Genomic DNA, 22149 nt, shown 5'->3' with positions numbered 1-22149 from the left:
TGGATAAAACGGCAAATTATTGTTTCGCCCCTCCCTTGATCATATCTTGGATCCGCCATTGTACATAAGTATAGGAAATCGTATGGAACGGCTGTGTCAGTCCGCCTCTTTGTGGAAGGGTATCATAACAAAGACGTAAGAGATAGTGAGATGGAGATTTTTGGAATTTATCGGATAAATTTTATCCACCATTCCAAGAGCTTCTACGTTTTCGATAACTCTCTATTTAAACTGTAAGCGCTAGAAATAACCTATTCTCGGTTTTAACTTATAATTAACGTAAAGCAAAAACTAGACTACATCGAAGGGAATTGGTTTTTCGAAGTCGATTCGGAGACCCAAGAATAGCTTGCAAGTTCACTCATATATGTGTACTAAAACCGGAAGTGGTAGAAATTCCTTTCTACTTTGTTTCATAGAGTAGGAACGGTAATAGAAGGCAACAAACAATTTTGTGATATCAATATGTTCCATCTCTGACCTCATCCTTTTATTGCAACCAGAAGTTACGCTACTTTTGGTTTCAATTTGGAATTTACATTGTTTGGAACTCTGCTATAGTCGCTATAGTTTAATAATGAAACACTCTAGTTTTTTAATTTTAAATATTGATGAATTTCCTTATTTGTTGAAAATGAATTAATATGGCTAAGATAATATTTTGAATAATTAAACAAAAAAAAAAATGCATATATATTAAGCCATAGTGACAGTTATCATGTTAGTAGCGGGGAGTTGTTTAGAGAAATGGTTCTCAACCTTTTTTTTTTAAATATCTATTATAACAGCGAAACCAATTAGTTTTTATAATGACTCTACTATATAGCACTGAGCGTTATTGCTACCGCTGGAGGTGTTGACTGGTACAGTCTCTCTCGATTTTAACTAATTATTATTAAATTCTTCATTATTTTTAAATTCTGTAAGATTTCGTTTGAGTACCACTGGTTTATAGATTATGCAAAACAAGTAAGGTACACACCAGGTACTCCCCCCTCAAGAAGTGGCTCCGCGTAGCGTAGTCGCTAACGCTCTCGCTTTCGGTACGAGCGGTCCCGAGTTCGATTCCCGGTGGGGTCACTCGGTCGAAAAAGTGTAAAATGCTTTTTCAGGCCAGCCACCCTGAATGTGATTTTCCTGGGTTTTCCTTATTTATACCAGGCAAATGCCGGGGTGGTACTTAACTTATAGGTCCCAGGCAGCTTCCTTCCTTCCCTTTCTCCGGAATGTGTGCTCGCCGAGGGACGCCATCCCTCAAAACGTGAAGGGCTAAATGGCCTTAGATGCCGAAAGCCCAGAAATCTAAATCTTAAATGCCCCCTCAAGAAAAAGTTGTCTCGAATTTGGAAATTAGAATGTCATTAGTAGAAATAAAATGATCGGAAAATAATTCTCATGCTTTCCCTAATTTTCAGAAATAAATATCTACGATGAAATGGGGGGGGGACCTTGACATTTGGAACCTGGTTCATTCTGTTCATTTACTTGTTCTGTAGTTACTTTTTCTTTAAATTTCTTAATCAGTTATTAAAAGAGATGTAATTCTTAACCTTAGCTTTTTCTTTCTGTTGGCAAAACAACTGTCAGAAGATCGCTCCAGGTTTCTTTCTAAGTATGTGCCAAAAATATCCACAAAATAACAAAATTTTACACTAAAAATAAAAATGTGAAAAATTTTGCAATTTTGACTGTTAGTCATTCAGCGAAACGCACTTTGAAATATTTAAAATTAGTTCTGAGGCTTTTTCTTTCCCTAACGTGCCACTAGCATAAGTTTATTTATTTATTTATTTATTTATAGTGCATAGAACTGAACAAAAACTGTTTCCTTTTCAAAACTGGAACAAATACTTTGAAAGGTTAAAAATGTTGCTCTATTCTTTTGTACTGTCGAGGGAATTGTATATTTAGCATTCATGACAAAAAGAAATGTTCCCGTTGCTCTAAAGATTCAATTTTAGACTGTCTTTTCAGTTTCATTTAAGGTAATAACAAATTTGCATATGCCATATTCATTTCTACCAATGTGACGTATAAACCTTTCTGAGAATTGGGAAGAAATGAGAAGGTCGCGGAACGGGACTAAAAATAATCTATTACCATTTAGACATAAGAAACCGTTTTTTTTTTTGGGGGGGGAGGGCTTCTTTCATTGAATTATTACTAAAGTAACTAAAAGGACTACAGACCATTATCAGCACTATGAAACACTGTACACTGATAAAATGATTCTAATTGTGTGTAACAGAGATGGGACAGGAAGAAGTTACATAATCAGTGATATGATAAACACGTTGAGTCCTATGCTGAGTCGTTTTTTGTCGTACTAAAAGTTTGACTAACACGTGATGCTAACTTGCATATTTTGTGATACATTGCTAAATCTTTCAGTATAACGTCCCAAGAGCATGCCCTTTATGCTAATGGAGACGATGATTAAAGCAAGTGAATGATGATGGAAGAATTAGTGGAATAAGAGTGTTGGAGGAAACGGGAGTACCCCTAGAAATCTTCTGGATAGAATATTGTCCACCACAAACTTACTTGACCAGGGATTGAACCCACCGCACCAGAAGTAAACACTCTACCACTGAAGTGACACATTGGTATTCCTATCAACGATTTATGTCGAAGAAGGCGAGCCACGACTTTTCGGTAGGGTTGTCCAAACACACTAGAAGAAATCAAGGAAGTACCATGGCTGGCCTTCTTCGATATAAATCGTGGATACCTTCACTAATGTCGCAAAATACGAAAGTTGGCATCACGATTTAGTCGAATTTTTAGCACGACGCAACAAACGACTCTGCATAGGGCCCAATAAGTTGGATGGAGCCGGTGGCTGGCGCAGATTCGTGGCCCATGTAGCCTGATACCTTGCTTAAGTCAGATGACTCATGTAGGAACTCCCGAGAATTTATGAACACGCAGAACTGTGGACCTATAGTTCTGCACTGGTAACGTAACTCGACCAAGTACGATATTTTCTCCCTCTCTACAACTTTCTTCTTTTTGATGTATATATATGTGTGTGTCAAAAGTACTGGACTAAACGTTATCATAATAGGATAATAATTATACAGGGAAGATCTTTATCTGGCCGGGGGACAATTAGGGATGCACACGAGACAAGATTTTAGGCTGTCTCGTCTCGAAAATGTGCTGTAAAAGTGATGTCTCAACTCGGAAAAATGTATATTTCTATATTGGAAGAGCTGTGTCTTCACTAAAATTTTGTCTCAGAGCTCCTTTGTGGCTAAGCGGTTAGCGTACGCGCCTTTTGGCGTGAAAGACCTGGGTTCGATTCCTGGCGGGAGTTCATGTGGTTTGGATAAGTTAATCAGTAGGTCCACGTCTCATATAGCCTTGCTTCTCAACGAGACGTTAAGCTCAAAATCAATTCATCTCCACTAAAGTTTTGTCTCGTTTCGTCTCGTGCGCATCCCTAGGCATCCTTCTGAAACTCTCTAAAACGCCTCAATCCTGAATGACTTCTATCATTATACTTGAGAATTCACATATCTGTGATGGGGTAATAGTAGGTCACGATCGGTATTGTACTGGATCACGGATTTGTTCCTGAATCAGTAAGATCCCAAATCACTAAACCTCCTTTCTCTAGCTGAGAAAAACTAAAATTTCTTTCTCTAGCTGGGAAAAACTAAAATTTCTTTCTCTAGCTGAGAAAAACTAAAATTTCTTTCTCTAGCTGAGAAAAACTAAAATTTCTTTCTCTAGCTGAGAAAAACTAAAATTTCTTTCTCTAGCTGAGAAAAACTAAAATTTCTTTCTCTAGCTGGGAAAAACTAAACTTTCTCTAGCTGGGAAAAACTAAACTTTCTTTCTCTAGCTGGGAAAAACTAAACTTTCTTTCTCTAGCTGGGAAAACTAAACTTTCTTTCTCTAGCTGGGAAAAACTAAACTTTCTTTCTCTAGCTGGGAAAAACTAAATTTTCTTTCTCTAGCTGGGAAAAACTAAACTTTCTTTCTCTAGCTGGGAAAAACTAAACTTTCTTTCTCTAGCTGGGAAAAACTAAATTTTCTTTCTCTAGCTGGGAAAAACTAAATTTTCTTTCTCTAGCTGGGAAAAACTAAACTTTCTTTTTCTAGCTGAGCAAAACTAAACTTTCTTTGCCTAGCTGAGGAGAACTAAATCTTAGCGTAACAGAGAGTAGCTATACCTTCTTAATGTAGCAGAGAACTAAACCTTCTTTCTCTACCTGGGGAGTACTACTTTCTTTCTCTACCTGGGAAAAACTACTTTCTTTCTCTACCTGGGGAGACTAAACTTTCTTAGTCTACCTAAGAACTAAGACTTCTTAATGTACTTAAGAACAACGAAGCTGCCTTTAATCTAGCTGAAGAGACCTAAGCATTCTTATTGTGGCTAAGGTGAACTTACTTTATCTAGTTAGCGTTCCTTTCAGCACGACTCAGTTTTACGCGTTTTCTTGTTATATTCCTTAAAAGATACTTACAACGCCGAAATCGATGACTTGGTTCCGTAATCCAGCCCTACGGGGGATGGGATAGTGTAAGTAGTGGCTACGGATCTATACTGGGAGGGTTGGTCTTTCGTGGTCTATACACCTGCCAGCTCCTTTAGTAATTAATAAAATAAAAATGAAATCTTCCAGGTTTTACGTCCCACGATTATGCCGGTTAGGCTAAAGGAGACGATAATAATAAGAAATGAATGAAATGGTGGAATGAAGAAAGTGGAAGGAAACGGGAGAACCCCGAGCAAACCCATGAGCACGGTGTTTGTCCACCACAAAGTCCACACTAGTAATTAATGGAAGAACCAACCTTATTAGATGGTTTTATCCTTGGTGCCCTCATTGTTGCACAAGGACACGAAGCACAAAAACTTCGATTACTTGCAAAGTTTTAATCAACGTTTCACCATAGTTGCTTAATCGTATACCATCTTATTATGAAGTAATAATTACTTCAAAAAAAGTGCATATACATTTCCATCCCATGCACACATAAAAACGTCTCGTCCTTCACAAATCCTGAATGTTGTTGAGACAATTATTTTCTTATTCACGAACCTCTTAACGGATATCATTTACATTCCAGTTATCATTCTGAGTTCAATTTTTTTGTGGTGGGTATTAATAAAATCTTACAACATAGTGAAAGTTGTGTTCTAGATCTTACTGTCTTTTCCACTAACGAAAAAAAAAAATACTAATTTGTCGGAACTAAGTATATTGTCAACGTTTCATTTTTAAATCAAGAGTTTTTTCTGTTGTTGTTGCTGTTGTATTGTTTGGTACACATTGTTATTATTATTAGACCCTATTATTATTATTATTATTATTATTATTATTATTTTAAGTAACCTAATATTTATATATGTGTAATAAGTTGTTTCAGTCTCTGGAACATGGATTTCCGAAATTGGAGTGTAATGATTAAGTGATAATGTATACAGTGCAATGCACGCTTTTTTTTTTTTTTTTTTTTTTAATCTGGAATATGTTCATCTTCACCATTCGTGCATATCTTTCTACTATATTGCATCACTTATGATCATGAAAAATGATAGGTATTTCATCACTTGCAAACTCTTTTTATTTAGCTCTTAATATCCAGACCAATAGCTAATACAAGGTGTCTCAAAAGTCCCATGACATAGGGTAACTGTGTTATTATCAGTTACAATGTTATCAGATTTACAATAAAATGTAGGAGGGGGAAACAGTCTCCAAATATGACGTTTTCAGTCTAAAGTGAAGGAATTTTTTAAATCGGACGAGCCGTTTGGGCTGTACACTCTTTATGCGCTCAATGTTAAATGAAAATGTACCGTTGCCATTTGCCGGGAGGTGGATACATTTTGTAAGTGTGGTGAATGGCTTCATGTTTGAAATGGGGCTGACCATCGACACGTTAGCGTAAAAGGCGGGAATTTCACTCACTTACGTTGTGGGTCCAGGTAAATGGCAACGTTGCATTTTCATTTAACATTGGGGGCATAAAGAGTGTACAGCCCAAACGGTTCGTCCGATTAAAAAAAAAATCTTCACTTTAGATTGAAAATATCATATTTGGAGACGGTTTCCTCTCTTACATTTTGTTGTAACTCTGATAATAAAGAGTTACCCTGTCAGGGGAATTTCGAGACACCCTGTACTCTTGAGACACAGTACACTACAATAAATTATTTAATTTTTAGATGTCCAAACTATCGGAAATTTTATAGAACGGGTATGTCCGTTAGCGTTCCAACAACAAGTGTCATATCTTCCGTCAACCCTTTATTCAAACCGGTAGTGGTAAAAATAAACCACTTCCGGTTTCAGCACTGATCGCCGTAGTCAAAAGCCGCAGTAGCGACAAGCAGTTTAGGAAGTAGATTACATTAGAAGTAGATTTTCTTAAGATCTTATTGATTTTCCGAAGACATAGATCCAAAAATCGGTTCATCATTTATTTCTATGGAAGTAATTATGGATAGTATCCTTGCTTGTTAGACAACCCGCAATGTTGTTGAGATTAGGGGGTAGTGTAATACTCAGGATGCAAAATACTAGTTCGTCCATGGACTACAATGCTAAAATGAATCTAAGTGACTTTCTATTCGACAAATCGAAAAGGATCACGGTGGCTCAGTGGTAGAGCGTTCACCTCTGGTGCATGGGGTCCTTGTTTCGGTTCCAACTCACACCAAGTGAAGCTTGTGGTGGACAAACACCGTGTGCGTGCGTTTTTTTTCGGGATATTCCGTTTCCTCCCATTTTATTCATTCCACCATTCTTTTATCATCGTCGTCTCCTTTATCCTAGTCGGCGTAATCGTGGGACGTAAAACCTAAAGGTTTCATTTCTACAAATCGACAGACTTAAATATTCTATTTTCAAATATTAATTCATGTTAGGGAAGCTTTTTGAGTAGAGATGGAAGTGAGAGGAAATACAAATAATTCAAACTTCAAATTTCATGTGTATACTATAGCAAACCAAATTCCTTCACGTGGTGTACACTGTCCTTTGTACTTTTTCTTCTTGTTTTTAATAACACCAATATGTTGACAAAATAATATCGAAAATTAAAAAAAAAATGTTGATACATGAAATCTTAGTTTGTCCTGTGTTCGGTGTGAGAAGCTTATTTTAATTCTATTTATTTATTTATTTATATATTTTTGTACAGATGATATAGAATGAGTTACATTGGATATTTGTTTGTATCCAAAATTGTAAAAGTTACAGCTAATAAAATTTTAAATACTGCGTTTATTAAAATGAGCTTATAAAAAGTTTTAGTACTTCTAATGATGATCTACGCCAGAGGAAATCAATGGTATTCTACTCGTATTTGTACCCTATAATTTATTTGTATTGACACAACAATTCTTTGTGAAAACTTGTAGGAATTTCAAGTGTTGTATAGGAAGCAACGTTTTGACACTAAAGCGTTTATTATCGACGATTAACTTTCCCATTTTACAGTGAGAAAGTGTTTTGGATGACTTTTTTTTTTTTTTTTTGTAATTCATTTTACAACATACTTTTTTTTTTTTAAGACTAATTGATTAGGCTTCCATGGAAAGGAAATACAATGGAATAAAAGCTATAAACATAATAGTTTGTGCCTATTTTACCGTGATAATGACGGAAGATTTATGAATTTTCTTCCATTGACTATTGTTAATGTCGTGCTTACTTGGGTTGTTTTGACTAATTCTTTTATATGATATTCTAAAATAATAGTTAAAAAAAAACTTTTGTATAGGCAAATGGTTAATACGTTTGTTTCTGATGCACATCTTGGTATGGTCATGTTTTCATACCCTACAGTCATACATTATCTTCATCAGTAGTGTTAACTACGAGACGAGATAGAACGAGACTTCTCGTATCGAATCTCGAAGAATTGAAGCCGTGACTTCCATAACGACACAAGTCCAACTGTAGAGAGATTGAGAAACTCAATAAAAACGGAATATTTGTTGGAAATGTGAACTTGGAAATCAGTCTTTTTTTATACTTTTCTGAATAACAAATGTCACTAATTATGAAAAAAATCTGATCTCCAAGTTCACATTTCCAACAAATATTCAGTTTTTGAGTTTCTCAATATCTCTTCAGTTGGACTTGTGTCATTATGGAAGTCATGGCTTCAACTCTTTCTTGAATTGTCTCGTCTCGTTCAAGAGCGCTGATTTCTTTGTAATTTTTTTTTGGGGGGGGATTCAGATGCAGAAGACATATATGAGGATTGTAAGACAATTTGTACTCAAATTATGCCAAATATTGTATATTCACAAATACAATGAGGGGAACCCACATTAGCTTTGGGGGGACCCGGGCCCCCCTCGGCCTCTCAGGATCGGCGCCCTTGGTCTCATTTCGATATTCGGAAAGCTTTTCTCTTTTCGTCTTGTTTCGTAAAATTATGCACATAAATGTATGCTCTGACTTTCTTCTTAATATCTTGTAGAAGTTAAGAGAAGTTATCAAAATTCTTTCGTGTCACGAGAGGTGCACGAAGTATGTGATATAACAATATTAAAGCTACAGGGTGGCCCAAAAGTAGGTATACATTCTCATACTGATCAACTCACTGTATTCTTATTGTTATCAAAGAGGTTGACCTAGTTTCTTTATTATTTGTTCTTAACGTCTTTTGTACTTCTAACTTAAGCTCGGAGCAGTCGAAGCAAATAAATCCATAAACTAGAATGTTATACTTGATCAGTGCAGTTGTGTATACCTACTTTTGGGGCACCCTGTATATATATTATTGGAATATATGGTGTAATGATTTGCGTATCTTTAAAATGTTGATAAATGCTCTTCGTTTTGTTCGTACAATCACTTTATCTACCAATTTATAGTATGACTTCTTGACATTCATAGAATAGTGTTCAGAAAGCAAATATTCAATGGAAGAAATGAAGTGTCGTTGCTCTCGTATCAACGGCCGTAGAAAATTACGCTGGTTCACCACTAATCGTTCATTCTGTCGTTCATCAACGGTCTTTGTGCGGAAAATACTTGGCTATATGAGAAGTTTTCAAGTCGGTCATGTCAGCTGTTAATTTGAGGAGTTTGAAGTAATAAAGGCGTAAGCGAGTTTACGCCCTTTTTGCATCAATCGCATTTTTGGCTTTGCTATGCTTGTTTAGCTTCCCGGTAACATTTCAATTCAATATCGGAATAAAATGCTGCTGCATATTGTTTTATCTAAAAAAAAATACACTACTGAAATTTTCAACATCGTTTTCTCCAACTGCATGTTTCAGACTTACGCCCTTATTGCATCAAACTCCTCAATTATATCAGATCGCATGCACTCAATCATCGTCAGTTCCTAGAGTTTATTTGAGAAACTGGAGAAAAGAACTTAACCATATTATACTGCAGTATGTTGAATTAGCTGCAAAAAAGTTTTAAATTGATTTTTGAGCTTCGAATAATAATCGAAATTTTCTTGAAAGAAAAGAATCGTCCTCTAGTTATTTGCATAACAATCAATGGTTATAGAAGTTTGCATTTTTATACAGAATGAGTAATCTAAATTGAAAATTACAAGGAGAAAATGAGCTGCTGCCAGATTTATACACTTACATTAAGTCTTTCTGACAAAAAAATGTTTAATTTCAATCCCAGTTAAAAGAAATAAAAATTTTTCATGCATTTTAAAAGATGCCAAATATTCCGTCAGCAATCTGAGACTCCACAGATTTTGCAATTAAAGCTTTCAGTGCTTTAAAAATAAATTTTGAGTCTTCTTTTAAAGGTGTTGATGCAATTGAAAATGACATCAAGATTTCACCCATAAAAGTTACAGTGTGAGCAGAATTTGAATTACTCAAAAATCTAGGTAAAGGCAGCGACTAGAAAAATGAACTCAACGGTAATTGATGATTTATCATGCTGTCTGTTCCTTGTTTACTAGTTTTTAAATAATGTTTCTATTTTTGTAATAATTTATGTAAGTTTTATAAAATAAATAGAAATATTATTTAAAAAGTAGTAAACAAGGAACATAGACAACATGATAAGTCATCAATTACCGTTGAGCTCATTTTTCTAGTCGCTGCCTTTACCTAGATTTTTGAGCAATTCAAATTCTGGTCACTGTAATTTTTATGGATGGCAACACCGAAAATTCTTCCAATTCGTATTTACGGGTGTAGAATAACATTATCAATTATTGTGGTAAGTTACATTTTATTACCTCTTTCCACTTACGAAAAATGGGCAAAAGAAAAAATGTTAGTTTTTCAAAAATATTTAGTAGTCTGCCGCCTTAACGCTGACATAGAAGCCCTTGCCAAAGAACTTCAGATGGAAATGATTGATCTGCAGTGTAGCGATATTTTTAAAGAAAAATATTTGAATTCATCATTGCTAGACTTTTTATAAAAGTCTTCCACTCTCATAGTTTGATCAGTTACATAAATTTGCCCGTGACGTTTTTTCTACATTCGCAACTACTTACCTGTATGAAAAAGATCCAAAATGAAATATACAGAAAGATATTTACAGATTCAAGTTAACTGATGATCATTTGAAGTCGCTGCTAATAATTTCTACTAGTGAACTTAATCCACAACTGCAAACAATTGTCAATGGGAAGTTACAGCTACATAAATCTCATCAATCAAAATCTTTAATTTCATTATAGGCCTATGAATCACTTATGTATATCACTTGTAAGTTTTTAGGATAAATATCAGTGTTTAATTACAGTTAAAATATTAAACTTCATTATGCCTATCAGTTATTGTGTTCCTTAATTGGTCGTATAAAAACATCTGCCTTATTATTGTGTATGATTTACTTAGTCAATTTTTATAATTTAATCAAAATAAACTATAATGGGCCATAGTTTGGAGACCTGTGGGCTAAAGGAAACAGATGATTATTAAAAATCAGTGTATTTGAAAGAATCTGATTTAATGACAATACGGAGGAAATGTTATACAATACGGAGGAAAACCTACGAATACGATATTGTCAACCATAAACTAACGTGGCCTGTAATCGAACCAGAATACCTTGTACAATTCGCGGCAAAAAATCTGCAACATGAGGTTGTAAGTTTATTGTGAAACTACGCCTAACAGCACAGGGAATGAACATAACGTCTAAGTGGAACGAGTCACGCCAGGATAAACTTCGGCCTCATCCCGTGCACACTTATTTTGGAGCAAAAGACTTCGTCATTTCACAATAAACTTATATTCTCATGTTGCAAGTTTTTTGCCGCTGATTGTACCAGAATCCCTCGCTCTATTACTAAGCCTCTGTGCCTCTTCTTACATACAAGGGTTTATATTTGAATAAGTGTAAAATATCACGAGAATTTTTAGAAAATTCTTCTGTAGTCGTTACATATGGTTTTAGATCCTTTTTTTTTTTTTTTTTTGTACAGTTATTTCCGCTTCTTACGTCGTAAACCAACAAATGTATGTATGGAGTCAATTTAATTTTCTGTAACTACACATTAAGTTAATTAAAAACTGTAAAAGTAGAACCTCAAATTGTGTTGCGAAACCTCAACTTTTAATTTGTCATAGAAAGCATCCTCTTAAATCTGTTGTTACAGCCATCAACAAATCTTGATGGCCACAATAAAAACCACATTCGGAATATTGTAATACTATTTTTTTTTTCTCATATCTGTAACCACAACGATAATTGCTTTGTCAAGCTCTAACCGAATGACTTTTGTATTATCGTCCTCAAATATATTCTGATGTATCTTAATGTAACTGCGAAAGCTTATTAGGTTATACCACCAACCACAAAATGGATTATGAATAAGCTTTTTTCTTTTCTCAGAGTTAAGCGTCCTAAAGGAAAATACAGCTGTGACATACTGTGAGAGCCAGGGTTGGGTAATTACTCGTAAAAAAAGGTTTTCTACGTGACGTGTAAAATACGCGTAAAAAACGCGTAATTTACGTAAAATACGTAAAGTACGTAAATAATTAGAAACAGGTCTACAAGTTAAAAGAAAACGTTCTACGCGCTGAGCTTTAAAAAAAATTCTTCCTAAAATTGTATGGAATCTAGCTGGATTTTGCAAAACTTAATCCGTAAGCATAAACTGGGAATTTTGTATTGGCTTTGTAAAGTAGCATTGTATAATACGGTTTGCATGCGTGACTGTTCAAAACCCATTTTATCATGTTTCATGTTTTAAACCCTCTGTAATCGAGAAAAGTTTTATGTCAGAGAAGCCATGGAAGAAACTATTGTGCAATATAACAACAGTGGTAAGCCTTCGTTGTCTCCATTTGTGACGACTTTCTGCAATGTCTGAGAAAAGCATCACGAACAAGTAGAGGAGTTTCTGTTGGAAAACCTCGGCCCTAGCTACCAGCAATATCGGGGAAAATGTGGAAATTTTGAAGAACTTATGAAGAAGGGAATTACAACACCACGCACATTCTGGTATTTCGCTACTTGGCAACATAAGGAGTTGTCGGAATTTGCTATGAAGTTACTGAACATCCTAGCACCTTCAGCGCAAATTGAAAGACTTTTTCTCAAATTGGTCCTTGTCCATAACGTCACAAGAAACCGGCTCAGCTTCGAACGTTCGAAGAAACTATTTCAAATATACTACACCCTCAAATTACAAGACCACTCAAGTTATGAATATTAGTGTGATCAAGAGTATTGTGTTCGAATTGTACTAAACTATAATGGAAATGGTATGTAACTTTTTTTTTTTGAATTAAAATAATGGCTAAGTTTTAAATGAAATGATATACGCAGTTTTATTGGAACCAAGTGAAATATATTCACTATTCGAACTAGGAAGAAAGACAAACTGTTTCTTTAAAAAAAAAAAAAAAAAAAAAAAAAAAAAAAAACCGAAGAAACAAGTAGTTCAATATTCTGTTGAGTATTTTCTTCGGTTTTGTCTATTTATTATGAGCATGAAAAATGTCTACATTAAATGTTCAAATAATAGTCAAGTGCTAAGGAAAGTAATATATTTAGTGTTGTTGTTGGACTTGGAAGAAAAGAGCAAAATGAGTTCATTCCGAAAAATTTAGTATAATGTTCTGTTGAGTGCTTTTATATTTTTTCAGTTGTGTGTGTTTAAAATGAGAATCTAATAACTTTTACATTGAAAATTCAATATGTCCCAGTGCTAAGTGAAGTGGTATATATAGTATCGTTGAGACGTGGAAGAAAAACAAATCAGTTTATTCTAAAATTTCATTATTTCAATATTCTGATCAATATTTTTCGTATTAGTTATGTGTGTGTGTTAGTGTGTAATATGAAGATGAAATGAGCCAAACAGTCAATCTCTTTTTCTTTTCTAATAGAAGTTTCAAAGTATACTGAAATGTTTCGAGTTTTATATTAAAAGCTGCAAACGTATAACAATAAATTGTTATAATCAAAAGATTACTTGATACTTTCAAACATATCCGAACCAACACATATTTTTAATGTGTGTGCTTATATGTTGGGTGGTTGTGCTTGGGTGTGCGCTAATAGGTGGAAAGTAGTAGTGGGCTGGGGAGGAGCTATCCAAAATTATCTTTTATTACTATGATTTGGCAGGAAATCATTAGTTTTAAATATAATGTTTAGAAGATAATAATGTTTTAATGCTTAAATAAGAAAACTAAGCTTACAATATAACCAACTATTCAAAATGATCTTAGTTTTAATGAAATAAATATAGTTTTCTACGTCTGCGTAAAAAACTGGTTTTCTACATGACGTATTTTACTAGTAAATTACGCGTAATTTACGTAAAATACGTAACAAGTAAATTACCTTGCCAACCCTGGTGAGAGCAAATCTCACAGTAGGTGTAATTTTAACTTCCTGCTTAGCTACTATTAAATACTCAAGTAAAACGAGTATATAATCAGTGTAAGGATCAAATGAGAGCTAAGATTCGAAGGAACGCAACTGGACAATAGAAGAATACATATTTCGGACATTCAGTTGCGGTATATCGGTTCTTTTATTCATCTCCAAAGACGAATATCTTAATTAAGATACACACTTAGAATAGTCCAATGTCACTATATGTCGAGAACTTGTTACTAAATTTCTTAAAATACAGTTGTTAAGAAAATACTCAGTGCTGCTTAGCAACACATTATAAGCACTGAATATTTCCTTAACTGTATTTTAAGAATTTTAGTAAAAAGTTCTGGACGTATTGTGACATCGGACTTCCATTACAAGTTCATATCATTAATTACTGTCCTACAAATCTACGAAGAATTATAACCTATCAAATGGTCCGTGTTCAACTGAGTGATGTGCGGTGTATTTGGCCAGGATTCGTTATTTTTAACTTAAAGTATGCTTCTTAATTACTTCGCAATTATACTGAAAAATGTTTTCTCAGACTGGGATTAGAATAATGTGATTATCTTTTAGAATAATGGGAGACAATAACACAGCTGAAGTTGCTGAAGAGGAACAGGATGGGGCACAATGTTTGTTCCTGAAATATGATTTTTGACTGGATGATTTGATTGAATATCCAATTTGACGTATTTTTAACAGAATGATTTTTGTCAATAACTATAAAGAATCTGTGACAGTATTTAATCTTCTGTATAATTTTGTTTGTTTATAGTACTCGTTATTATTATCTTTCTTCTTTTTTTATATATAAAGTTAATACATAAGAATGTAATCTGACCAAAGCTACCACGTATTAATATTAATGTGCGTTATAGTTTTGGCAATATATCACAGATTAGTTAATGAGTGCTTGCTTAGGTTATATTTTATTTTTAATTAATTTATTAGTACCAAAGTTAGAATAGCAGCTTGAAAGTAGTCTATTAACAGCTTATGTATTGCCATTTCTAATAGTCATTCAGGATAAAATCAAAGCACATGATATAGTAAATGTAATTATTGAAAAAATAAGCCTTTTCTTTCAGTGAGATACGTAAGGTTTTCTTGAGGGAGGGGGGGGGGATGAATTCCTCCTTGAGGAAGATATGCAAAAACAAACCTCTACAACATTAACATAGGTATACAAACACTTGAAAAGACTTGAATCCCTTGAAGATCTTGAACCCTCTCCTTCTTACACAGAACACCTTTTGATGAAATTCTGCGTACGTCACTGACCACCTTCATTTTGTTCTATTATATCCCGAGTTTGAAATCATTGCGAAATGGTGTGTTTATGAAATAGGTAAGAATTCAGTTCAATGAACTATGCTCTTTGGATTATTTAAAAACTGGTAACTTTCGTATGCCTCTCAAAATGTGCATGATCTTGACGTAATTGTGCTCGTAAAATTTTACTTATAAATTCCATAAATAGATGATAAAAATACTCACTATTCTGAAATCCTGCAATTTATTGGTATGTCCTTACTTATGGATATTTTACTGATATTATCTTTAGAGTTTGTACTTATTATCTATCGAACTCTATTTGTCAGTTATACATATAAATAGTACATTGTAAATTTCTTATTTATTTCAGATGGGTGGAAGCCTAAATAGCAACGCTCGGTGTTTGAGCAGCATGCATACGCAACAACCCGGATCGTTGCCCGAGTATGTTGTGGATCCATATCGGCTTTTGGATGACGACCTCAAAGATATATATCTAGACATTCGACGGGTCAGTATGATTCTTTTTTGGTTTTTTAGTCTTTGAATCCGAAACGGGGAAAAACCTTGTTTGACCAAAAAGCGATAAATAAGGCCTTGGAAAGTTAAAATGATCCAAACAAACTGCTAACATTTTCGAAATTGAGACTTGTGTTATACACAAATATTTTATAAATCAATGTATTGTAGCTGAAAGACAACTTCTTATAAGGCAATATTCATTCTTAATCAGTACCAGTATAAGGTAGGCTTCCTTGAAAATGTAGTAACTTCGTCCTAAATGCATACCCATAATTATCCAAAGAAATACATAACCACTTTATTGAAAACAACTTCGAGAAATATTCTTAAATGCAGTAATTGTTATTACTTGAGCAGACGATTCTACCGAATTTTGTCAGATTTCTCACATTTTCAAGTTGGTCCTACCAAATTTTGACAGTTTTCTTACATTTTTGGTTAGAGAAATGTTTCTCTAATTTGCATTTTTGTAAACTACCTCCTTCCGCTTAAGTAAATAGTTACACATAACCATACTTTGAGTACCATTCAAAATTCATTTCCATGTCGTGTACTTACAGGAAATACATTCAAGCTCCCGTTCCTTCACGAGAAATGTTTCACACAATATTTTACCTATAAATTTTCTATTTGGTAGAACCGTCTACTCGAGTGAACAACAGAGATTCTAAAGGTACAGTAATTGTAGAAAAAAATAATAAAATTCACAAATTAATAATATATCCGAAACAAATATTAAATTTAATCAAATCAGCGCATATAAAAACTATTCCAATTTTAAACATAAACAAAACATTTTATCGTATTTCTTTTTAAATTTAATTTTTAATTTAAATATAATAGTCACTCATCAACACATTGTTCCCAACACAATGTTAATGTGTTCTTAGAAGATTTGAGAATTAAGAATATAATTAAAGTCAAAGGCGAGGTAACGATATTTAATGTTTCTGCATTCAGTTCATCATCATAGACATTCTGCTATTATTGGCAGGACACTTGCTGGGACTGAGAAGGGTCCATGCTCTACGGTCTTCCGATAACCTCTTCGGCTTCACGTACGATTTCTCTGTTTTGATATCGTCCGTTAATTGTTGTCTCCTTCGCCCTCCTTCCTCTCTTTTCTGCCACCATACCCTCTAGGACATCCCTTATGATATAGTTGCTTCTTAGCCAATGTCCCAACCAGTTTCTCTTCCTCTTCTTAATAATATGTAAAATCATTTTCTACCCCTCAATTTTTAACACCCTCTTATTCCCTTTCTGCTCGATACAGTTAATTCTCTCCATTTTCTCCATACCTACATTTCTAAATCTTCCAGTTGTTTTTTTTATATATAATTTTGCATTATATGCATGTTTCTGCCCCATACAGTACAATACTCCATACGAAGCATTTTAAATCTTTCCCTCAACTCTTTATTCAAGGTCGGGGGCCGCGGTGGCTTAGTGGTAGAGCGTTCACCTCTGGTGCTAGGGGTCTCGGGTTCAAACCCTGCTCCCGCCAAGTGAACTTTGTGGTGGACAAACACCGTGTGCGTGGGTTTTCTCGGGGTTCTCCCGTTTCCTCCCACTTTCTTCATTCCACCATTTCATTCATTACTCATTATCACCGTCTCCTTTAGCCTAACCGGCATAACCGTGGGACGTAAAACTCAAAAATTTCATTTCATTTTCTTTATTCAAGGTCCCACAAAATAGTATTTTCTTCCTCTTAAAGGATCTTTTCGCCATTCCTGTCCTTGGTTTTATTTCACGTTCATACTTCATATCATCACTAATAATACTACCCAGGTGTCGGAAACTAGTCACCTGTTCTATTTTCTCCTCTCCTACTTCTATATTTGACACCGATCCCTTCGTTCCAAGCAGCATTCAGTTATCACAATGTACATCTCTAAAGAGTTAATGCTGTTTAGTACGAATGGAAAACTAATTTTAAAAAAGTCTTATTTTAGAATGATTAATGATATATGTGTTGTGAGTTCGGACATCTCTGTAGGGAACAGGAGTCCGGCTCTCGGTCTCCGCACTAGGGAACAACTAGCCCAATGAGATTAATGTACGAGATATTTATTGAGGATAGCGATCTAGAACTCGGTCTGATTCAAACCTGAATAAGCGTGATCCTTATTTTAAAATTAGTGAGTGTGAGACCCACTGAATATAATGAGTTTGAGCCCCGATTGCAAAATGGCACATTATTTCTCCTTGTTCCCTGTTTGTTGGTTCAGTGACTAGCGCGCGTGTACCTTTTCGTGCACATGGTCTCGAGTTACATTCCCGGTGGAAGAGTACTAAAAATTTAATTTCTCTATCATTGATTTTCATCAATTATTCGTCTCGTTTTAGGCTAAAAGACATAATCGTGGGATGTTAAACCTGAATATTTTATTTTCACTATTTTTCTGTAAATCCTTTGCACTCTAAGCTGTAATTATCTTTTTCTGATTGCTATTATTCAGTTCCATGGGCCCGGACAGAAAGGCCCGAGTCGAAAGGGCCCCACGACAAAAGGGCTCGAGTAAAAATGGTGCTACGGTCAGAAAGCCTGAAATCAAAGCAGGAGTGAAATGCACGAGGGGGATAGTCCTCTTAGTAAGTTGAAGTGTTTGTCCAATAGAAGGAAGAATATCAGTGGTTATTAGTATCAAAAGGGAAACTTAAATGGTGATCTTAATTTTGTTTGGTTGCTGTTTGTTCTGCAACAATTGCTATCGCTTAAGTCGGTTGTCCATGAAAGTTTGCTTTCATCTGCGTCTCTCTGAGCTTGTGTTCTCGAGACATAGCCCAATCAGACTTAATCTATTAATAATTGTTCCCTTAGTTCTAAAATTCAATTTCTGCCCCTAGATCAAAGTATAAAAAAACATTATATGAAACTATTCTGTTAAACATTTATTTAATTTTGCTGTAAGAACATATTAAATGAATTCCTATACAGGGTTAGTCAAAAATATTGGGACAGAACAATAATAACGATATGCATGAACGGAGGAAGATCAAATGTTGCAATTGGTACTATTGCAAAAACTGCATTGATTTGGAGTGTTGTCACCGTGGAAGTCATCTTGGATTCCGCTATATTGCAGACCGTACTTTTTCTTTTCTTCTTTTGTGAACGGAAAAGACTATGAGTTTACACTTCAATTTAGGCTTTATATTTCCACAAATGAGAATGCGAACTCATTTTTGACACATAACCATCTGTTTATGAGACAGGGTTTGACATATGTATCTAATAGAAAAAATATCATGTCAGGGCAGTAACAGAGAGACGAGTGGAGAAAGGAAACGCAAATGTTACAGGTTGGCATTGGTGTTAAAACTGCGTTTAATGATTGTGTGTACATCATAGCAGCCAACTTGAATTCCGCACATTTCCATACAATAATTTTAAATAGAAAGAGGGATATGTGTCATAAATTTAGGCTAGAATCTTTCTACAAACGATAATCTGAACCGATTTTTGACCGGCCGCTATTCGTTTACGAGATAGTGTGTGCTACATTTAACATTTGTTTCTAATAGAAGAAAGTATTGGGACAGGCAAGTAATAAAGAGGGCTTCTGAGTTCTTAACATTTCTGTTTCGCTTGCGTTTGTAAAATATTGTGAAGCTATCACATAGACGAAGTATAACATATTTTAATAGTAAGTATATTTGTGGTTAATTGTTACTTTACAACTGTAAAACAATGGAATGCTCTTAATGTGCAGTTTCGAATATTCAATAGAGCTCAACGACTTCGTACAAATAGTAACGGGTAGTAACAATGTTTTGTCTGGTCAGTGTATTGTACCGTGTGGAGTTAATACGGGAAGGATCTAATGGTAGAATAGCTAGAAAGAAACCATGCAGTATCCAAATTAAGAAATATAAGATACTTAAATTTTCTAGAGCTTTCGAAGATGAACCCAAAAATTGGTGAGAATTTGTTGTTTATCGATGAATTTAAGTTAAACCTGTATATGGATATGATGGTAGAATAATAGTTTTTCGACAAGTAAATACAGAGATAAATGTTAAGAACTTTCAGCCTACTGTTTAATACGGAGGAGAAAGTGTAATAGTTTGGGTTATGTATGTTCACCGGAAGTGCGTGTTGATGAGATTCTGATAAAAGAAATATATCTTAATATTCTTAGGACACATCTTCACCAAAATAAAAAAAAAAAAAGAAAAAAGAAAAGAATAAGGAGGTGTTTTGATTTTATCAAGATATTGATCCCAAACAAAGTGTATGTTGTAAGGAAATGATTGTTTTAAAACTGCCCAAAAGTGCGCAAAAACCGCACCCCACAGTACCGGCTTTAACCCCATTGAGAATTTTTGAAACGAATTGCAACGTAATGTCAATATGTACTAGTTATAGTGAAAGAAGGTTTGAGAAAAGCATTACATACATTGGATAATATATACGAGGAAAATTGTAGCAACCATGCCGAAATTCTTAGTTATAAATCGTTGTGTTTGCTATTAAATACTATTCACTTGGAGGGATAATTAACTTTTGAGAACATTTTATAGTAGTTTGTTTCATATCTGAATATTTATGTGATGAACATCATCCCCATTCAATGTAGTTTTTGCTACAACACACACTCTTGCAACATTTGCTTTTCCTCCGCCACATTATTACTGGATTGTCTTGATACTTTTGCCTACTACACACAAATGTCAATTATAGCACACGTATCTCTTAAAAGAATGAGGATTGATAAAAATGAATCATATTCTCGTTTGTGGGAAAATTCAAGCCTAAATTGATGTGCCGAACATACTTTTTTCTATTTAAAAATATTGTGTGATATCCAATATGGCGGAATCCAAGATGGCTGCCATTATGTCGCGGAATCCAAAGTATCTGCCATGAGATCCATTCAATGCAGTTTTTGTATCAATATCCATCTGCAACCTTTACTTTTCCTCCGTTCACGCGTATTGTTATTGCTTTCCTGTCGTAATATTTGTTTTTATTAATCCTATATATTTTCCACGTGTATGGTTTTTCAACACAAATAAATTAGGTACTGTCCACAAAATATTTTTCGTTTAATAAGCATTTTTATACTTCTAAGGCTTTTCAGGCTATATCTCAGGCTTTATTGGAGTGGGGCCCTCTTGTTGCGGAGCCCTTTTGACGTGGGGCCCTTTTGACACGGGCCTTTTTGTCGCGGAGTCTTTTGACCGGGGCTCTTTTCACTCGGGCCCTCATGACCGGAGCCATTTTGACTCTGTCCTTTCTGTCCTCGCCCTCTTGTCTGGGCCCTTCTGACGTGACACCCTATTATTCATTAAAAAAAAAAGTAAGAAAATTTAGCTTTCGAAAATTCTCAGTGTCCCAAAATTCTTGTATGTTAAATCCACTTTTATTTTTCAACACAAATCGCTATTCATGTACTATGTAACAAAACAATTCTTTGTTTATTTGTACCATGTTTGAACACAACAATTTCTCTTGTATTCGATTCAGTTTTGACATTCTTTTTGCATATTGGAAGTGTTGAAAGTTTGATTTTGAAAATGGACGTCCAGGTTATCCCTCCTCTCTTGACTGCTATTTCTTCTTCGACTTCAAATAAGGCCTATGCCTAGTCGAAAAGTTCAGCGGAATTGTAGTAAGGGACAGACCGATATAGCGAGCTCTGAAGTACTCTTTGTCTTTCTAACTGGAGCAATGTTTCAGAATTTTAATGAAGGTCTTGTTCAATAGCTGCAGTTTGTAGCTAGAATGAGGTGGTGAATATATCACTACTATATGTATGAATCCACAGCTTATAGCATACTGCAAGTTAACTTCTGAGCTTTAATAAGAAAGCACTGCTGAAGGGTCACGCAAAGAGGACTCTCTCCACTTTGACCGACATATAGGAGTCCACTTCAGTTGCCATCGTTAATTACATATTTTTACTGGTTAATTTGTATATTATTTTCGTTAGTAAGACAATGACATGATACAAACTTCTTTATACTGAATTGTATACATAATTCTATGTGAACCGGGTACAAGATAAAAATTGTCAAAAATTCACCTCTCAAAAATTTCAAAGTTTTTAATAGACATAAATGGCCATGTCTTAACATACAGTCAATAGTTTCTCCACTTAAAAAAATAAAATCTATGTGGTTGCACACGCAACTTATGCTGTCTGATAGAATTCCTGAGTGTAACAAAATCTATATACCAGAGAAAACGCAGGATCCAGTTACCTCTCCGGGTTCCTAATACTCGAACTTCTCTACTCAGTGTTCCCTTTATTCTGAAGTTAATGGTTTAATATTGGATGATCCAGGGAGAAATTTTGGGGATATCTAGATCTATCACTACTAAAATATTCTTCCCTCAATACTTTCTGAATAAATAGTGGTAAAATACAGATAATTAATTATCTCAGTGTCAGGAAAACCCGTTTTGTATGGAACTCCATATATTGTTCCAATGATATATGGGCATAAAAGTGGGGAAAACCAACAGCTGAAGTAGGTATCTATCTATACTTTTTCTTAATCAATAATTTGAATTAAAAAGCAT

At 34.6% G+C, this 22149-nt stretch overlaps 2 protein-coding genes across 2 annotated transcripts in view; one reads left to right on the top strand and one right to left on the bottom strand.

The window, feature by feature from the left end:
• Positions 1-22149, top strand: part of qless (decaprenyl diphosphate synthase subunit 1 qless) — a 290536-nt gene that overhangs the window by 113134 nt on the left and 155253 nt on the right. Inside the window, exon 2 of the mRNA XM_081749256.1 lies at positions 15463-15603. Within this exon, the coding sequence (XP_081605382.1) occupies positions 15463-15603 (141 nt within the window). The remainder of the gene's footprint in view (positions 1-15462; positions 15604-22149) is intronic.
• The window catches only part of LOC145678930 (uncharacterized), a 59385-nt gene that overhangs the window by 10244 nt on the left and 26992 nt on the right, over positions 1-22149 (bottom strand). The gene's annotated exons all lie outside the window — the stretch shown is intronic.

Source organism: Thermobia domestica, chromosome 2 (assembly GCF_964235325.1).
Source record: "Thermobia domestica chromosome 2, izTheDome1.hap1.1, whole genome shotgun sequence".
In the NCBI taxonomy this organism is placed as follows: domain Eukaryota; kingdom Metazoa; phylum Arthropoda; class Insecta; order Zygentoma; family Lepismatidae; genus Thermobia; species Thermobia domestica.
Note: the sequence above shows the minus strand (reverse complement) of the source record. Positions and strands in the feature narration are given on the sequence as shown.